A 20,302-nucleotide genomic window follows, 5' to 3' on the forward strand; every position below is an offset into this window, starting at 1 on the left:
TCAGAAGTGGGAGCCAAAACCAGGTGAGGAACAATCAGAGAAAAGGTATAATAGAAACAAGTCACCAATTCAGCATTTATCACCCACTCCTGGTTTTGGCTCCCACTCCTGAGAAAAAATACTGACCGAATACTGATAGTGGGGCCGTGGCCTTAACCCCTTTAAAACCACTTCTTTAATCATCTATCCTGTGGATCATTCATGTTAAAAACCCAATTTCTTTTTAGCTCAGTTCTCATGGTTTCCTGTAGGTGTCACTCTAACATAACAAATAATAATAAAAACAAAACAGTATAAAGTAGAATACTTTTATTAATATTGTGTCAAAAATACATACAACTTTAGCACACAAGTATTAAGGGCACAGTAAACAATAGTAATACAGAATATCAGAGAAAAACAATAGTTGTGTTAAAGTTAAACAACATTAAATGTGAGAAATAGACCCTCATTTTGATGCTTAAAGGGACATTCCGATTGGATCAAGTTATCATCTATGAACTTATCACCAGAAGGGGACACTTTTAACCCTGTTAGAATGGAGAGGCAGTGCTCCCTTTTGAAGATCGCTGGAGGTCCCTGAAGTCAGATCCCCACTGAGTTAAACACAGGATATGTGATTACTTATTCCAACTGGAATGCAACTTTAAGGTCTGATTGAAAAGGTATTTTCTGAAGACAATGGATCTAGTTCACACCGTGTACTTTTAATATCAAAGTGTACCTCTAATTATAAAGAAACACAATTACACATAATAATCATTTTTCTGCTTCCATATAGTAGCACAGACCAGCCACAAGCCATACTGAAGGCTAATCAAATCTATTGACTATAATAGAGAATGTCCTGTCCTGTTTCCGAGGCTCCCATATCCAGTAGGGCATCACTTTACATTCTACATCATATCGTAGTGGAAACAGGAGCTAGAACACAGGAGTTTCCTATTGATAGTTATAAGCAGCCCACAGCATTGACCATGACTGGTCCGTACCGCTGTATAGTAGTTACTACTATGCAATGAATTTAGAAAAACCATTCTACATCCTACAGTGTTATTATTTGTTTTATATAATTGGAGGTGTACTTTAACGGATTATTCCTGGAATTGCAAATTATTCTCTATTCTTAGGATATGAAATAACTTACTGATCACCGGGGGTCTGCAACAATCCTGTAAATGGGGATCCTGAATCACCAGAATCCCTTTTTGAATGGAGCGGAGTTGCACATCCTTGATCTCTGTTCCATTCACTCTATGCGGCTTGGCTGGAAATAGCCGAGCGCTATACTCAGTTTTTCCTTATGAATAGAGGATAACCCTTTAAATCCTTCACAAACATACAGTACATCACCTATCAGGCTTTATGCAGGAGTCTAGGAAATTAATTAATTTAACTGTGCCTGTTTCCTCCTGAAAGAGTTTGCCACTTATTTATTATAGCAAATATATAGGAGACACAATTTTTGTGACACTTGCTAATATATAAGTATGACAGATTCTCCTCCTCCATTGTTACTCCAGCCTTCCTTATAGACAGCGCAGGTCTCCTGTCTACAAAATAACTGCCGATAGAGGAGCGCGTGAGCAGACCTGTCCATCAGTTATCTCCAAATAAAAAAATTAATAATATTTCATTTGGCAGAGTCGTTTTTCAATCAGAGATGGCCGATGGACTGGTCTAATCACCATCAGCAGGTGATTTTTTTTGCACTTTAGTTTTTCCCTCTTTTTCCCTCCTTCAGCAGGCCCTTAGCTGCAATAGTAAACCCTTGGGGCCCTGTGATCACATTTTGGGGGCCGATGTATGCAAACACCAACACAAGTTCCATTTAAATGCTGCTGTCAGAGATTCGAACAGCGCTGGGGTCCTGGGTTCAAATCCCACTAAGGGAAATATCTGCTAGGCGTTTATATGTTCTCCCCGTGTTTGTGTGGGTTTCCTCTGGGTACTCCAGTTTGCTCCAAAGCCATACTGATAGGGAATATAGACAGAGAGCCCCAATGGGGACAGTGATGATTACAGCTCCTGAGCCCTCTCCATAAATGGGAACCTCTGCAGTCAAGTACGTGTATGTGATTTTGAGTTAAAGGGTTATTAAGTGTGACACAATCATGTCCCCAAAATATAATAAATAAGTGGACAACCCCTTTAAGTGTTGAAATGTACAAAGACTCAACAGTTTATGATAAGGAAAAAAATAAGCCATCTGGCAAACATGAAATAGGAGTTGGTTATAGTTGTGAAGGATTGGTTCAGTTTCTTAATGAAGCTAATGGATGCAGTCACATTCATGGCCTACTTTACTTTACCAAAGCAAACTAACTTCAGACTGTTCATATGAAAGAATCATAGTGTGTAGTAGCTTCATACAGCCTGCAGGTGTCACTGCTCTTTATATGAACACTGCAGACAATGTGGCCGTCTACTCATTGATGAGAACAGAACTGACTCCTGTAATGTCTCCATACATGAATACTACTTTTATAGAATTTAAAGGGGTTGTCCAGTTAAAACAAGTTATCTATCCACAGGATAGGATGATTGATGGGATCTGGCCACGGCAGATCGTGGAACTTTTATCCCAGATGGCACAGCAAGTTGGACGCCTGACCACTGTTTTCATCATTCTCTATGGGGCTGTCGGGAAAATCCGAACAAAGCATTGGGGAAGCCCCATAAGGAATCAACACAGTGGCGGTTGCACATGTCCACTACTTTCTGACAAGGGTAAAAGTGCCTGTTTAAGTAACTAAAGCAGGTGATGACGAGTAATGGACAAGTACAAAGTAGACATTCCATACAAGTTTCTCTACACAAATGTCCATCCAATTACACCATAACCTGGTATGGCGCTATAGAAGATGGACAATCTAACATGATCACTACAGGTGGTGTTACAGACTGCGGTATGGGCCTACTGAAACCATAGACGTGTTAGTCCATATGTCTTAAGTAATACCAGTTTAATTGACCATAGCAACCATAATCTACCAGATTGGTTACCAAGAACATGGTCACTTTTTGATACAAGTTACCAGTGTTATATTGATGCAAATGCTCATAGCCCCAGTTACTGGGGAATGACATTTAGGCTTTTGCTATGTCACATGGACCTACAGGATCACTGCAGCCTATGGGAGCAAGTGCCTTTACTATGAGATGGCAGTCAGATATCTCAGCTAAGGCATTCATATAGTGTGGTGACCAAAAGGAGTAGATGTCATGTCACAACCTACACACGTAGGCCTAGTCTTCGGTTGGTTCCAAGCTAGCATTAGAAGAGGGTTGGCCACTTTGTCTTTAATAGGCGTGTTGGGGGATTATTATAGGAGTAGTATTACAGGTTCTCCTACTCTTCCTCAGATTACTCAGCTCTCCTGTACTCAAAATGGTGGCTAGTGGAGGAACATGTGGCCAGACCTGTCCATCAGCTGCCACCAAATAACCAACACCTCAAACGAGAAGATGTTTTTCAATTATTGTCTGACAAGGCTGGTCTCATGCTGCTCTGTCAGAAGCCATTTTGAGACTGCAGAACGTCAAGTACACGAGGAGAATCTGTAATACTTTTATATTAGTAGGTGTCCCAGTATCAGGTTCCAAAACTTGTGAATATATAGTTGTCAACCCCTTTGAGAGCGCATCTGTATTACAGATGAAAAGCCCGAGCCAATCAAGACTCTCAGGGCCTGAAATGACGGCTTAAAGCCAGTCTGACATGGTACTAACATCTGAGACTCCAAGTATTAGTGTTCATAGTAGGGCTATGGACAATACATAAGACTGAAGCAAAACCAAAGTGCTAAACTCACAGCAACCAACCACTTCCATCTGATTCATTTGAGCCCGTCACATTATTATGAGCGCAAGCTTATCCCCATCTTGCTGTACAGCAATCTTCATTGGACTCGCCATTCACCCACTTTATTGCTAGATTACTCTTCTTCCGTCTGAATATTTCATTTTTTACACCAGCTTAGAATAGCAGAGGTTATTTTTTTTGTTTGTTTTTTTAAGTTTTATTGCAAACCCTTGGGTTTGGTCACAAAAGAAAGGTACATATTCTCTCATTAATTACAGTACATTGGCATTATGTTTTCTGTCAGTTTAAATATACAGCTCTTGATTATATACAATATGCACAAAGATGGTCAGGAATGTCCAAAAATAAACTTAAATAATGTACATTAAAACCACATGTTAACAGCTTTGAACATCTAAATGTGGGGCATTTTGGTCCATAAAACCGTTTCTAAAAAATAGAAATCTGTATAGCAGCAAATGCTTTCCTTCAAGCATTGAAAACAATGGTCATTGCAAGCCCATGGCAATACATTTACTTAGTATCTAGACAAAAAACAAAAACATGGTTTACATTAACTTTAGCTTCCACATATGGAAGAAAAAAAGTACAATGCCCCAGAATTAGTGTCACATTAACGTGTGAAAAACCACAGCGTCACACTCGTATCACTGTTCACTTGTAAAACCAGAGTCTCCACCCAAGAACTTCCATCTCATGTGGACAATTCTCAAGCTACACCGGATCTCTGAATTGAGAAAGGCACGTTGCAAAAAAATAAAAACAAAACAACGTTTCTTATAGCTCCATCTCTTCATTTTCCCGTGTCTGATTTCTCAAAGTCCACGACCTGCACTCAGCTCCTCGAAAGACAATGACTCCTCATAACTAAGAGCCGTGCCCTTACTAAAGTCACTTGTTCCTCCTTTGACTAAGCTCCACTGTGCGTTCTTCCAGAAAAACTGGTGGTGTTGAAATTAAGGCTGTGATGCCGTCATGAAGGATGTGCAATTTTCTTTTTTTTTTTTCTCTCGTTAGAAAAAAAATATATATTTTAAGTGACTCAAAATGACCACATGGTAAGAATGTCCCTCAAAGGAAAGATTCCATAGGTGGAGCATAGGAGAAGCCCATAAAAGCTTCTGCAGCCTCTTTAATGCTTGCGGTAATGAGGATGCTATCCGGTGACTGGCCGATGGAATTCGGAACTGGTTCTTCTGTGAATTCGGGATCAAAGTGTTGCAGATCATTGGGACCACTCTGAAAAAAAACAATGAGAGAGACAAATCGATTAGACCGATGAAGAAATAAGCTTAAATAAATGGTACTGTTTCTACCAGAAATCATAGTGAATAATGAACACTCTATGCCATAGTCACCGACTATATAACTAAGGGGACATCAAATGTCCCAATGACAAGTGATGTATGTACATGTATTTCTATAAAACATAAAGCTTTACGAAATGAATTCACAAATGTTGTCGCTTTGATCTTTTATTACATCGATCAATGGAGTCTCAGGGTTTATGCAGAAACCACATTCTAGTCATTTCACAATGTGTGCAAATATATACTAGTGTACGCCTTAATAACCAATAACATAATGCAATGTATAATCGCACCTAAAATAACCGCAATGACAATAAGACATAGCTGTAATTCCAGATACTTACCACATTTGGGTTAAAAGGAGGGGTAATCTTCTTATTGATGAGATCATCCCAGTTAATTGGAGAGAAAAAGATGTGGTTCTTAATCTCCATCTGTCAGCAAAGGAGGAATTAGATTAGTCCAATCAAAAGTAATTAGACATGCAGGCTGTATCAGCGGTTGGAAGTCCTGGAATTTATATTTAGAATCTACTTACAAAGTCATTCTTGGCACCAAGTCTCTTTGTCCGATCTTTCTGCAAAAGGCCCTCCAGAAGGTTCCTGGCTGAGTTGGTTATGTTTGGTTTCAGCTGTAGTGGCTTGTTCAGGATGTTGTCATACATCTCGGCTGTGTTTCGGCTGTAGAATGGTGGCTGTGGAGAATATGCATTTAATTAGGGCAATGTTAACACTTACATTACACCCCTTTAGTTACCAATTCTGCATCATAAGACCAGGAGTATAAGATCTACTTACCAGGCCATACAACATCTCATAGAGAACAGCTCCCAGGCACCACCAGTCAACTGTCCTGTCATAAGGCTGTTTGTGAAGAACTTCTGGTGCAAGGTACTGGAAACAAGACAGAAGCCGTTAAGTGACATGGTATCAGTCACTCTTGGGGCATAAACCTTCAAAAAATCCATAGTATACATGAGAATTTCGGAATATTTACCTCTGGAGTGCCACAGAAAGTAGAAGTTGTGCCGTTGGGCTCAATGTTCTCCTTGCAAAGTCCAAAATCAGTAAGTACAATGTGACCCTGTGAATCCAGTAATATGTTCTCAGGCTTCAAGTCTCTATAAAACAAAACAAAAATGAACATTTATAACATTGTTTGATGCTCAAGCAAAAGTGCAGGTATAGGTATAGATGCAACACCCAGATGTATGGTACATAGAAATGTAGATTCCATGCAAAAAATTATGTATTTATTGGCCTATGTGAACAAGTGGCAAAATGTTGACTCAATAGCAAGTGAGCCTTTATCAAGCTCTCGTGAGTTACAGTAAAAATGTTGCCACCTGTTCACATGAGCCAACAAACGCACCACTTTTGCACATGGAATCTGCTATTGAGTGCTGCCTGCTTTCTTCAGATAAATATTACTAAGAAATGCTATGTAGGACTGTATTACCTGTAGACTATGTTAAGAGAATGCAAGTATCCCAGTGCACTGGCTATCTCAGCGGCATAAAACCGAGCTCGTGGTTCCAGGAAGCAACGTTCCCTCTGGAGATGGTAGAATAGCTGCAAGAGAGAAACAGAAGCAAATATTAAACCACGTCAATCAGCTGCACAATACACTTTTGGTGTGCACGGCATGTAAAACAATTGCTGGAAATTAAGGGTTTACCAGTGAGCGCTCTGACCATGGCAGCAGCCAAGGACATACTAAATGGAGCAAGTCTACAGCCCATGACTATGGTCTCTATAGGAAAAAGAAGAGTGTGCAGAATAAGCAAGCTCCATGTAACCGCTGCTTACCTCTCCACCATTGATGTAGTCCAGAATGAAGTATAGTCTGCTGGCTGTCTGGAAAGAGAAGTGGAGCCCAACCAGGAACGGGTGTTTCACATTTTTCAGCAGCACGTTACGTTCTGACATGATGTGTTTCTCCTGAAATTGAGAATGGATATGGGGTTACTTTTCATCTACATTGTGTTCTCACCTTTAATAACCACAGTATTTGTCAGAATTGGATGAGATCATTTTCCCCATGCAGATTACCATAATCCCACAATTATCACAGTGAGTCACCGTATAAGAAGTAAATACATTAAGCACATTACCTCTTTTTTCTTTAGGATTGCCTTTTTCTGGAGGACTTTAACCGCATAGAATTTCTCATCAGCTGTGTGTCTTGCCAAAAGCACTTTCCCGAAGCTACCCTTCCCAATGATCTTTAGGAACTGGAAGTCAGATGGCTTGGCATGAGGATTGGATGAAGGTCCAAGGTTGATTTGTTGAGATGGACTGGGCTGCAAGAATTAAATAAGTTGGTTCTACGATACTAAGATCACAATCACTAGATTTCAGAGAATTTCTATATAAAAACAGTATTATCTATTATGATGACTTACTGGAGGAGAAGGATTGCCATTCAGTAGTTCTGGCTCTTGGGGTTGTGAAATAGTCAAGATGGACTGAACCTCTGGGCTAGAAAAGAAATAAATGCACATCTTAACAATAGCAGTCAGTGACCAGCAGAGGGCAACGTGCAATGCAAGATGATACAGCAGCACTAGTTGCTTCAGTACTTGGAAGGAAGAAACTTTTACTGATGCTGTTACTTTGTAACATGTCACTAGAGCTAATAGTATTGGATGGAAGACCTCTCACTGATGATCCCATTATAGGTTTCACTATATCCAATTGTATTGGGAGGAAGGAGACCTCTCACTGATGATCACCTTTTAAGTTTCACTTGATCTAATAGTATTGGATGGAAGGAGACTTCTCACTGATGATCACCTTGTAGGTTTCACTAGACCTAATAGTACTGGATGGAAGGAGTCTTCTAGCTGATGATCACCTTGTAGGTTTCTTTAGATCTAATATTAGGAGGAAGGAGACTTCTCATGGATGATCACCTTGTAGGTTTCACTAGATCTAATAGTATTGGTAGGAAGGAGACCTCTCATGGATGATCACCTTGTAGGTTTCTTTAGATCTAATAGTATTGGTAGGAAGGAGACCTCTCACTGATGATCCCATTGTAGGTTACACTAGATCTAATATGCATTTTATCATAAACTGCTCCGGATTAGCTAATGCATTAGGTGCCATCCATTAACCCTTTGCAATCTGCAGAAGAATGCTACAAGAACTAGCAGCAGATAACAGTGGAACATGACTTACTGTTTGCAGGCATAGGAGTTAGTGGAGATCTTCTGGATGAAGTCGTTCAATCCCATTCTTCTCTGTTTCATAAAAGCTGTAAGACACAAGGAAAGAAGGGCTGAGTACAGTGCACAGAGATCCACAGCCAGGGTCCAGCATCCAGGGCAGCCCCCTGCACTCACCGATGAGTATGGCCACCATGCCCCTCATCTTGGAGTAAGTTAGAGTATTAGTCGGTGTGCTCTCAGTCTTTACTGTCATTGTTGCTCTGGTTATAAATCCTTAGGAGAACCGCAGTGACTGTAACTCCGAGGACAGCTCGCACTTGCTGAGCCGCCAGAGCGGGGCTTTATATAGGGGATGAGCTGGTAGGCGGGGCTAAGGCGCACAATGAAAGAAACTTGGCACAGGTTCAAAGAGCCCAGATCCAGCCGGGGTCAGTCCGCCGGCGCCTGCTGCAGCTCCGCCTCCTGCAGCTCCGCCCCTCGTCCGGTCTCTGACGTCACGGGGACTGGGGACTCTGCGGCCTCACTGACTGCTCCAGAACTTTATGTCCAGTTCTACCCGGAAGAATGGAGGGCAGTACCGGCTACAGGCCGGGCACGGTTACCCCAGCACACGGCACACTGGCTGTGCACATGAGGGAGGGGACGCTGGGAGCAATGTCACCGCCACAAGAACAGTGTACCCTGCGCCCAGCAGCCGTGAGGGCGCACGGAGCACGTCAGCCTGTGCCATGAAAGCAGAGCACCCAGAGAAGACGCCATGCACAGGTGCCACCGAGCAGCTGCTGCCTCCACCGCAGTGGTGGGCGATGTGTGCCCACACACTGCTCATCCTCCTCCACACACATGACAAGCTGCAAGGGGCTGCCAGCGGGAGGAGGCACCGGGAGCTGCCATTACTGATCCACTGTGCAGTCACTCAGAGCCTCCATCTCTATGGATAGTGCTGTCACCCTGCACTACAGGGGGCAGAGGAAGAAGAGGCCCAAGGCTGCAGGGAGCCAAGCTCCACACAGCTCCAGGCTAGAGATATCCATGGATAGGAGATAGATACTACATAGCCAAGCTCTACACAGCTCCAGGATAGAGATATCCATGGATAGGAGATAGATACTACATAGCCAAGCTCTACACAGCTCCAGGATAGAGAGATCCATGGATAGGAGATAGATACTACATAGCCAAGCTCCACACAGCTCCAGGCTAGAGAGATCCATGGATAGGAGATAGATACTACATAGCCAAGCTCCACACAGCTCCAGGCTAGAGAGATCCATGGATAGGAGATAGATACTACATAGCCAAGCTCCACACAGCTCCAGGCTAGAGATATCCATGGATAGGAGATAGATACTACATAACCAAGCTCCACACAGCTCCAGGCTAGAGATATCCATGGATAGGAGATAGATACTACATAGCCAAGCTCCACACAGCTCCAGGCTAGAGAGATCCATGGATAGGAGATAGATACTACATAGCAAAGCTCCACACAGCTCCAGGATAGAGAGATCCATGGATAGGAGATAGATACTACATAGCCAAGCTCCACACAGCTCCAGGCTAGAGAGATCCATGGATTGGAGATAGGTACTACATAGCCAAGCTCCACACAGCGCCAGGCTAGAGAGATCCATAGATAGGAGATACTATATAGCCAAGCTCCACACAGCTCCAGGATAGAGAGATCCATAGATAGGAGATACTACATAGCCAAGCTCCACACAGCTCCAGGATAGAGAGATCCATAGATAGGAGATACTACATAGCCAAGCTCCACAAAGCTCCAGGATAGAGAGATCCATGGATAGGAGATAGATACTACATAGCCAAGCTCCACACAGCTCCAGGCTAGAGAGATCCATGGATAGGAGATAGATACTACATAGCCAAGCTCCACACAGCTCCAGGATAGCGAGATCCATGGATAGGAGATAGATACTACATAGCCAAGCTCCACACAGCTCCAGGATAGAGAGATCCATAGATAGGAGATACTACATAGCCAAGCTCCACAAAGCTCCAGGATAGAGAGATCCATGGATAGGAGATAGATACTACATAGCCAAGCTCCACACAGCTCCAGGCTAGAGAGATCCATGGATAGGAGATAGATACTACATAGCCAAGCTCCACACAGCTCCAGGCTAGAGAGATCCATGGATAGGAGATAGATACTACATAGCCAAGCTCCACACAGCTCCAGGATAGCGAGATCCATGGATAGGAGATAGATACTACATAGCCAAGCTCCACACAGCTCCAGGCTAGAGAGATCCATGGATAGGAGATAGATACTACATAGCCAAGCTCCACACAGCTCCAGGATAGAGAGATCCATGGATAGGAGATAGATACTACATAGCCAAGCTCCACACAGCTCCAGGCTAGAGAGATCCATGGATAGGAGATAGATACTACATAGCCAAGCTCCACACAGCTCCAGGATAGAGAGATCCATGGATAGGAGATAGATACTACATAGCCAAGCTCCACACAGCTCCAGGATAGCGAGATCCATGGATAGGAGATAGATACTACATAGCCAAGCTCCACACAGCTCCAGGATAGAGAGATCCATAGATAGGAGATAGATACTACATAGAGATTATATAAATAATAGAAATAGATTTTACATAGAGATTATGTAAATAATAGAGCTAGATATTATATAAATAATAGAGATATTATATAGAGACTACATAGAGATTATATAGATCATACATAGAGATTATATAGATAATACATAGAGATTATATAAATAATAAAGAGATAGATATATAGATAATGCGTAGAGATTAGATAATACATATAGATAATACAGAGATTAGCTAGATAATAAAGAGATATATAGATAATAGAGATAGATAATAGATATTATATAGATACTACATAGAGATTATATAAATAATATAGACAGATATATTGATAATACATAGAGATTGTATAAATAAATAGATAATAGAGATATATAACTAGAGATAGATAAGAGATTAGATATAGATAGATATGGATAGAGAGAAATAGATCAGATCGGTAGAGATAGATATGCAGACATAGATATTGAATAGATAATCTATAGATAATAGGTATAGACATGGATAGTTAATAGATATTAGATAAAAAGATGATAGATATTAGACAGATAAGATTAGATACATAGATAATGGATAGATGTTAGATATATACATAGATTATAGATAGATATAAAAATACAAAAAGCATAGACAGCACTCCAAGGAATTTTAGAAAGTACAAAAAACTTTTTTTTGGGCCATGTATACATTGCCGCTCTACACATGGTGCAATAAAAGTTTTTTTGTTCTAACAGTACCTGGAGTGCTGCCTACGCTTTTTGTATTTTTATATAGCTAGGTTGTTGGGTTTCACCTGTAGGCTTGCTCTGCTCATACAAATAAAAGCAGGGTGGACATATCACTGGTGCAACCTGTGCAGTCACACAGGGGCCAGAGAGGCAAAGGGGCCACTACCTCCTCCAAAGCAGGTGGAATTGTGCAGTATGATGAGATATTGGACTGCAAAGGGCCCAATTCTGTCTGTGTCCAGCAGTGATTAAAAGGCTTGTGCTTCTTCATTTTTCACATTTTTTAGATAGATTAGATAATCTAATCTAAATTAGATTCTATAGACTGGTTTATTTACATCAGTAGTACAGCCGCACAGATCTGACCACTGGGGGGCGCCAGAGAGTCGCACATTTAAATATACACAACCTCCAGGGAAGCTATGACTTTCATACTTTTTTGGTTGTGACAAAGTATCTTTTACATTTTTACATTCCGAATATAATTAAAAGTAACTTTTCATTCCTTGTTACAAGTGAAAAGGGCAATCAGCAGGTTTTGTCACTTTATCAGACACATTTCCAGTAATCTGTGTGAGCTATGTATGAGATTACTAGACTATTATTCCACACTATACATGATTCTTTTACAGTAAAGTTCTATTTAAGTGAAGTACAAACATAGAGGACAGAGCCTCGATATGCAGATGATAATCTAATCACCTCTGTCCCATCCATCCATCTCCTCAGTTTGCTCACTGCTCCTACACAATGCTGACCCAGTACAGGGATTAGCACATCACACAGCTGGGTGGACAGGTTATTGCTCAGCTATCAGAAATCCAACTTTCACTCATTTAGTAAACACCAGGAACAATAGAGAGGTCAGCCTGACAGTAGTGCCCACATCCAGGAGCCTGGGGAAGGACACACAGATGCCAACCAGCTGGCATCAAGCACCATTCCTGCTATATTCCATGGGGACAGGCTGGATGCAATAACCTACCTTTAAGAGGCGACTTTTCTGTCTTAGTTCTCATGTTGGAATGCAGCTATGAAGTGGCAGTCATATAATCCACACAATCTCTTTACTCCTCCTCTAAAGACACTGAATAAGATCCACAGAGTGGGGAAAGGAGCTTCAGGAGCGCAGCCTGCTACTTTATAGCACAGGGCAGATAAGTGTGCAGGGAGAGATTGGCTGACTGCTGCAGCATCACAGTCCAAAAGTCACCAGAGCCTGAGCTGACAGTGTCTGAGCTGACAGTGCCCCCTGACAGTGCGTTAGCTGACAGTGCCCCTAGACAGAGCCTGAGCTGACAGTGCCCCCTGACAGCCTGAGCTGACAGTGCCCCCTGACAGAGCCTGAGCTGACAGTGCCCCCTGACAGAGCCTGAGCTGACAGTGCCCCCTGACAGAGCCTGAGCTGACAGTGTCCCCTGACAGAGCCTGAGCTGACAGTGTCCCCTGACAGAGCCTGAGCTGACAGTGTCCCCTGACAGAGCCTGAGCTGACAGTGTCCCCTGACAGAGCCTGAGCTGACAGTGTCCCCTGACAGAGCCTGAGCTGACAGTGTCCCCTGACAGAGCCTGAGCTGACAGTGCCCCCTGACAGAGCCTGAGCTGACAGTGCCCCCTGACAGAGCCTGAGCTGACAGTGCCCCCTGACAGAGCCTGAGCTGACAGTGCCCCCTGACAGAGCCTGAGCTGACAGTGCCCCCTGACAGAGCCTGAGCTGACAGTGCCCCCTGACAGAGCCTGAGCTGACAGTGCCCCCTGACAGAGCCTGAGCTGACAGTGCCCCCTGACAGAGCCTGAGCTGACAGTGCCCCCTGACAGAGCCCCCTGACAGAGCCTGAGCTGACAGTGCCTGAGCTGACAGTGCCCCCTGACAGTGCGTGAGCTGACAGTGCCCCCTGACAGAGCCTGAGCTGACAGTGCCCCCTGACAGAGCCTGAGCTGACAGTGCCCCCTGACAGAGCTTGAGCTGATAGTGCCCCCTGACAGAGCCTGAGCTGACAGTGACTGAGCTGACAGTGCCTGAGCTGACAGTGCCCCCTGACAGAGCCTGAGCTGACAGTGACTGAGCTGACAGTGCCTGAGCTGACAGTGCCTGAGCTGAGCTGATAGTGCCCCCTGATAGTGCCTGAGCTTAGCTGATAGTGCCCCCTGATAGTGCCTGAGCTGAGCTGATAGTGCCTGAGCTGAGCTGACAGTGCGTGAGCTGACAGTGCCTGCCCTAAGCTGCTCCTGTGTAGTGTGCAGGAGGGAGCGGAAAAGGAAAAGCTGGGGAGGGGGGGCTCCTGTCTTCTCTTCTGGAGACAGCACTGGAGCTATGTGGCGCCTGATGGTCACAGTCTCTTGTGTCATCTACATGAAAGTCAAGTTGTTGAGACTGGATTTTCCTCCCGACCGGATACCTAGAGGGTGGAGCAGGCGCCCCCTGTTCAGCCAGCCACCTACTAAGCATTTCCTTACAGGAAAAATACACTTCTCTCCACTGTTTTTCCCTTTTCCTTCCTGTCAATGTAATCCTATACAGTGACCCCAGCTATTAAAAGTTCTGCACTCAATAAAGCTGAATGAACTACAAAGACACAAAGCTGCATAGTGCTTGTATCACAATTATACTACAAGGCTGAGCTAACTTCTGGACTTATAGGTTACATTGAGGAGTAAGCCAAAACAGCTTACTAGCATTTAGATAGAAGTCAAATGGTTATAATAGATAGATATTAGATAGATAGATAGATAGATAGATAGAGATAAATAGATAATGGATAGATAGAGATTAGATAGATAATAAATAGAGATATATAATAGATGGCTAGATATTAGATAGAGATTAGATCGATAAATAGATAATATAGATAAATGGATAGATAAATAATAGAGATTATATAAATAATAAATAGGAATATATATGGATAGATACATTATAGATGCATACATTATAGATAGATAAGAGATAAAAAATAAGATAAGATGTTAAATACTCAGTTGCATATAGAATAAACATATATACCATAGATAGATAAATAGACAGAGACAGATATAATAGATTTTACATAAATAGATTAGATCAGGGGTTTCAAACTCAGTCTGGTAAATGGGCCGCACATAGGAAAAGTTTGAATATGAAGGGCCGCGTTCTTTGCGGGAGAAGATTACATTTTTATTGATCCCATTATTTTTCTACATGATTTTTTGATCATCATTTTTTTTGGTGTGTTTTTTATTCATTTTAATGGTGTTTATCATATGGGTTATGGTACAGGTCTTCTCTTTTACTTACATTTTTACAAAAAAATCTGGCCCCCATCCTGTAATAATATCTACAATCATGTTAATGTCCCCGTCCTGTAATAATGTCCCCTGTTTTGTACTAATGTCCTCTGTTCTGTAATAATGTCCCCTGTCATGTTAAAGTATAATGGTTACCTATCCTGGAGTAATGCCCCCATTATGATTGCTATCATATAGAAATGTCCCGTCCTGGTCCCATCTTATAGAAATGCCCCCATCCTTGTCCCCTTCTTGTAACAATCGATCTAGATTGATAGATACAGATATATGGATAGAGAGCTAGAGATAGATGAAAGGTGAAAAGGAATTTGAATGGGCTGACACTTGAGCATGTTGCTAGTGCTGTGCTGTTCCCCCAGAAATATTTGCTGTTCAGTTGTTTGTTTTGCAGATCTTAGGATATAAGTTCTGAATTTGCTATCGCTACATCGCAATCTGCTGGTCAGTATTTATTCACCGCTCACTCTTGTTCATTCCAATTAAGTTGGTTCAAAACTGGGCGTGGCTTCACATGGCAGTTGGTGGGTCACGTGCTCTTGGCTGCCATTTTATAGCCAGAGCTGCTGTAAGACAGGAACCACTTATTGGGCTAACGAAGTCATGAATTTCTGACCAGCAGCAACCGACGTCAGCGGCTTCAGAGAAAGCAACAGTATTATACCATCAAGTATTATTTCTGTATCTGGTTTTCAATAAACCAAGTCTTGAATTGCACCTTGCTGTGGTTCTACACTCAAGTCTGCGGACGCTGAGTGTGCGCTGGTCCTGTCTGCTCCGCATTTTGGATACGGAGGTAAAGAAAACAAAATCCCGAGAGTATCTTACATATCAGCTACACCTCCAAGCAGCTTATGTGGAGACAGAACAGTCAGAAATTGTCTGAAGGGTCCAGTCATCATGTCTGCCTTATGCCTGTACACCAGAGCACAGCTGCATCTCACACAGGAATCTCCCTAGCATCAGGCAAGTCAGAAGAGGCGCAGCGCGTCTGCATTAATCTACAAATGTCACCAAGGTGTTTTCACATTTAAATGAACCCTTTGCTTGCACAATTAAAGAACAGTTTATATTATGTGCAGTTTCACCTCAGATTACACCTTTTAAAGAGACTTTCTGGGTATTTTACCTCAGACTGTTATAACAGTTTTTCACATAGCAACGGACACCCAGACTAGAACCCCACAATTCACTCAAAATATTTAGGGAATCTTATTGGAGTGACCCATAGGAGCTGTGCAGTAACTTTCGCACCCAAAAAATCAAAATGGCCGAAAAACGTCCTGCACAATCTCCTGGCACTGAAATACAGCAAATGCAACCTGATTCTGAACATTATGAAAAGCAGGAAGCAAAGCCCACACTTGCGGCAGACAAAATCGCACGACCAATGCGCTCTCTCAAACCTAAAAGTCACTGAAAATTACCATACCACAAAAGATGAGCTCTTCGATAACCTGGAAGGTCTATGGGAACGAGTTGCCTCCCTCATGTCAGGTTTTCAACACTACAAAAGTGATGCAGCGAGTTTACAAGACGCTATTAGACGGTTGAACACAGCTCACGAAAGATACAAGAGACTGTCTGCAAGGTATGCGACCTTTCTAAAAGACTCTAGTATTGATGAAGCCTTGTCAGAGCTAAGCAAAGCAGAATCAATAGACAGAGAAAGAGACACCATGGTGCAGGGTGTTAAGGATAAGGCAGAACTCCGTATCATTCATTTGCAAGAAACCAGATCGCATAGATCAAATTAATCTAGACATTCTGTTCAGTCATACAGATCATCATGCTCAAGAAGTTCATTCCTGAGTGACAAACTACTAGAGGCCCGTATAACCGCCGAGGAATCCAGAATAAGATGTTCCTTCACAAAAAAGGAGGCAGAAGCTGAAGCCAAGAAAGCAGAGGCAGATGCAGAAACCAAGAAAGTAGACACAGAAGCCAAGAAAGCAGATGCAGAAGCCAAGAAAGCAGAGGCAGATTCAGAATCCAAGAAATCAGCGGCTCTGGCAAAAAGAGAGAGAGGAGAAGCAGAGGCTCAGATAAAGATTGTTCAAACAGAGATGGCAGAAGAAATTGCACTAGCCAAGGTAAAAGTACTTGAAACAAGCATTAAGTCAAAGTCTTTATCCAGTTTTCCTACCACCACAGGCGACCCATTTGATCGTACCAGTGACTATGTGCTGATACAGTCATCTGCAGCGCCCCCTATTTTCAGCAATGTTCAAGCTGACAACGTTGAAACTGCCAAGTCAGCTCTACCTGCTGCGCTGGTGTCGCCCACAGCACCCACACAAACCGAAAACCAACACCCCGACACGCCCTCTCAAGGACAGTTAATAAAGCAAGATGACCATAAGGTGCTTTCTGACCTGTTTCCACAGCTTAAACAGCAGTTATCAGAACCTCCAGAGGCTAAACCACAGCTCAACCCTGCAGCAACATCATTTTACCCGGGAACATCTCACCGCTTCACGCCAGAAAGCTTATACGCCCAAGGGGCATCACAAGTTAAAACGGCAACAAGGAGTGAAAAATCAGACATGTCTGAGCTTGCCAGGTTCATGGTGAGCAGAGAGCTAGTCAACACCGGTCTCATGAAATTTGACGACCGTGCTGAGAACTACAGAGCCTGGAAAGCAACCTTCAAGGCTGCCATTGTCGCAGAGCAGGAGCTCGATCTGAAGATTAAATGGTTGGGCACAAATCGTGTCAAGAGCCTTAGGACTGTCTATGTGGAACAATCAGGAGCAGGTCTCGCTGCTGCCTGGCAGAGACTTGAACAAACATTTGGCAGTGCTGAAGCCATTGAAAGGGCCTTATTCAAAAGACTGGAGACCATCCCAAAGATCAATCTTAAAGAAGTCCACAAGCTTCTGGACTTAAGTGATCTGCTCATGGAATTGGAACTCGCAAAAAGAGACCCTCAGTGGGCAGTGTGGGTCTCAAGATACAAAAGAGCACACAATGTCACTTTTCCTCCATTTATCCATTTCTGCAGGTTCATCGATGAACAGGCCCAGATGAGGAATGACCCCAGCCTCGATTTCCTGGAGTCTAACACTGCAGTTCTAGCAGCATCATCATCAAGGTATGAAAGCGTCACACCTAAGCACAGAGACTTTAACAACAGTGTGAGCGTTAGAAAGACTAACCTGCCACCACCTGCAAAACCTACCGGTAAACATTACGGTACCTCGTTAGGAGACAAGTCTTTCAATCATGAATGTCCCATTCATAAAAAACACACTCACTGAACGAGTGCAGAGGATTTAGGTCCAAAACCATACAGGAGCGGAAGAACATCTTCAGTGAACTTGGGTTATATTTCAGATGCTGCTCCTCATTGGACCATATGGCCAGGGACTGTAAATCTGCCATTAAGTGTGAGGAGTGTTGTAGCGACAGACACGCACGCCTCAGCTATGCATCCAACCCCACCTACCAGTGACGCACTGGCCACAGTCACCACGAGTCACACTCCAAGCCATGGTGGGGAGCCACAGATTCACACAAACTCTTCTACAGCTGATTCCTGCTCATGCTTGGAGGTATGTGGGGAGGGTCAGAGCACCAAATGCTGTACCAAGATATGCCTAATCAGGGTTTACCCAGAAGAACAACCAGAAAAGGCAGTGAAAATGTATTCTCTCATTGATGAACAGAGCAACCGATCCCTAGCTCGACCTAAGTTCTTTAAAGCTTTTGGAATCAAGGGACCAGAAAAACCCTACACTCTGAACACCTGCTCCGGCCGCAAAGAGGCTATGGCAGAAGCGTAGAAAGATTCATCGCTTCTCCCATAAATGGAGACAAGGAAATACCCTTACCAACACTGATCGAATGTGATCAAATACCTGACCTTATAGATGAGATCCCTACCCTGGAAGCTGCATTTCACCAACCACACTTAAGGCACCTAGCCAGTATTATCCCCCCTAAGGATATGGACGCTGAGATAATACTCCTGCTTGGCAGAGACAATTTAAGGGTACACAAGGTGCGTCAACAATGTAATGGTCCTGACTACGCCCCATACGATCAGAGACTGGACTTGGCATAGGTAGTCATAGGAAATAATGTAGAAAAAATATTTCAGCTCACGTGGGTCAGCCTGCTCAGTCCACTTTCTCATGAGGCACGGGTGCCCGGATTGTAAAGATCCCCGTCTGGGAGACATTAGGCAGTGATGAAGAGGTAGTTATCCAGCAACTCGTGAAAGTGACTTAAAAAATAGCCTTTATTTTGAAAAAATTAAAACCATGAGACCATGGTGCAAATAAAAGCGTACAGAGGCTTACGTGTTTCGGATACGTAGATCCTTATTCATAGCATAATACAATGTTGAAATGGAAAAACTTTTAAGGCATATGGAGAAAGTAGCCACCCACCAACATCACCTGTTCAGAAGCTCAATTACACATGAGTCCAGAGTCTCAGAAAACTCAGTTTTAACCCTAAATGAACTGACTGTTTTTTTTTTCCCATTTAAAATAGAAACAGTCAGTTCATTTAGGGTTAAAACGGAGTTTTCTGAGACTCTGGACTCATGTGTAATTGAGCTTCTGAACAGGTGATGTTGGTGGGTGGCTACTTTCTCAATATGCCTTAAAAGTTTTTCCATTTCAACATTGTATTATGCTATGAATAAGGATCTACGTATCCGAAACGCATAAGCCTCTGTACGCTTTAATTTACACCACGGTCTCATGGTTTTAATTTTTTCAAAATAAAGGCTATTTTTTAAGTCACTTTCACGAGTTGCTGGATAACTACCTCTTCATCGCAGTCATAGGAAATGTATGCTCGGATGGACCAGGAGTTGACTCTTTTAAGACTTGCATGCTCGGGGATGGACGTCGTAAAGCCGCATAGGCGCTGTCACGGAGTCACAAGCCTGAGACCATCCGGATCATCACTATTAAAGGGAATCTGTCACCCCCCTGGGCGATATCAGACCTCTACTATGGCCATACAGTTTATAGAAAAGTAAATCTATACATACCGGTGTGGCCCATAGTAGAGGTCTGAATGCAGAGAAAAGTATGTTAATCAATTCTTTTTTCCACCGGCTTGGCGTCCTGGGGACACCAAGCAAGCCCCGCCTATCTGCTTATTATTCCCTTAAATCCTCACCTCTCTGCTTAATTATCATATTCCCACCCTCCCCTGCATGTCACAGGGCATTGTGAGAGGCCCTGTGACGTGCACTGTGCTCCCTGACTTCCGGGCCTGTGCAAAGCGCCGCTCACATAGAGCACGCTTTGCTTCATCCCGGCCCCGCCTCTCTGTGCACTGCGCTGCAGGTTTCTATTGCGCAGGCGCCGGGGGGTCACTGTCACTTTCCAGCGCCTGCGCAATAGAAACCTGCGGCGCAGAGCACAGGCA

General features: G+C 43.2%; 1 protein-coding gene across 3 annotated transcripts in view; it reads right to left on the reverse strand.

The window, feature by feature from the left end:
* Positions 1-294: 294 nt before the first annotated feature.
* SGK1 (serum/glucocorticoid regulated kinase 1) overlaps positions 295-20,302 on the reverse strand; it is a 207,916-nt gene continuing 187,908 nt past the window's right edge. The window contains exons 1-11 of one of the 3 annotated variants that reach the window (XM_073671280.1): positions 12,616-12,790; positions 8,319-8,394; positions 7,541-7,616; positions 7,250-7,438; positions 6,945-7,076; positions 6,595-6,707; positions 6,133-6,256; positions 5,934-6,029; positions 5,675-5,830; positions 5,481-5,570; positions 295-5,065 (exon numbers count right to left, since the gene is read on the reverse strand). In XM_073671280.1, the coding sequence (XP_073527381.1) occupies positions 4,898-5,065; positions 5,481-5,570; positions 5,675-5,830; positions 5,934-6,029; positions 6,133-6,256; positions 6,595-6,707; positions 6,945-7,076; positions 7,250-7,438; positions 7,541-7,616; positions 8,319-8,394; positions 12,616-12,649 (1,254 nt within the window). In that variant the 5' untranslated portion in view covers positions 12,650-12,790 and the 3' untranslated portion in view covers positions 295-4,897. Of the gene's footprint in view, positions 5,066-5,480; positions 5,571-5,674; positions 5,831-5,933; positions 6,030-6,132; positions 6,257-6,594; positions 6,708-6,944; positions 7,077-7,249; positions 7,439-7,540; positions 7,617-8,318; positions 8,395-8,482; positions 8,655-12,615; positions 12,791-20,302 lie in introns of those variants that run through there. The other 2 variants (XM_073671279.1, XM_073671278.1) reach the window with 2 other exon arrangements.

Source organism: Phyllobates terribilis, unplaced genomic scaffold (genome assembly GCF_046119375.1).
Source record: "Phyllobates terribilis strain yellow unplaced genomic scaffold, ASM4611937v1 Scaffold_3__8_contigs__length_932513732, whole genome shotgun sequence".
NCBI lineage: Eukaryota > Metazoa > Chordata > Amphibia > Anura > Dendrobatidae > Phyllobates > Phyllobates terribilis.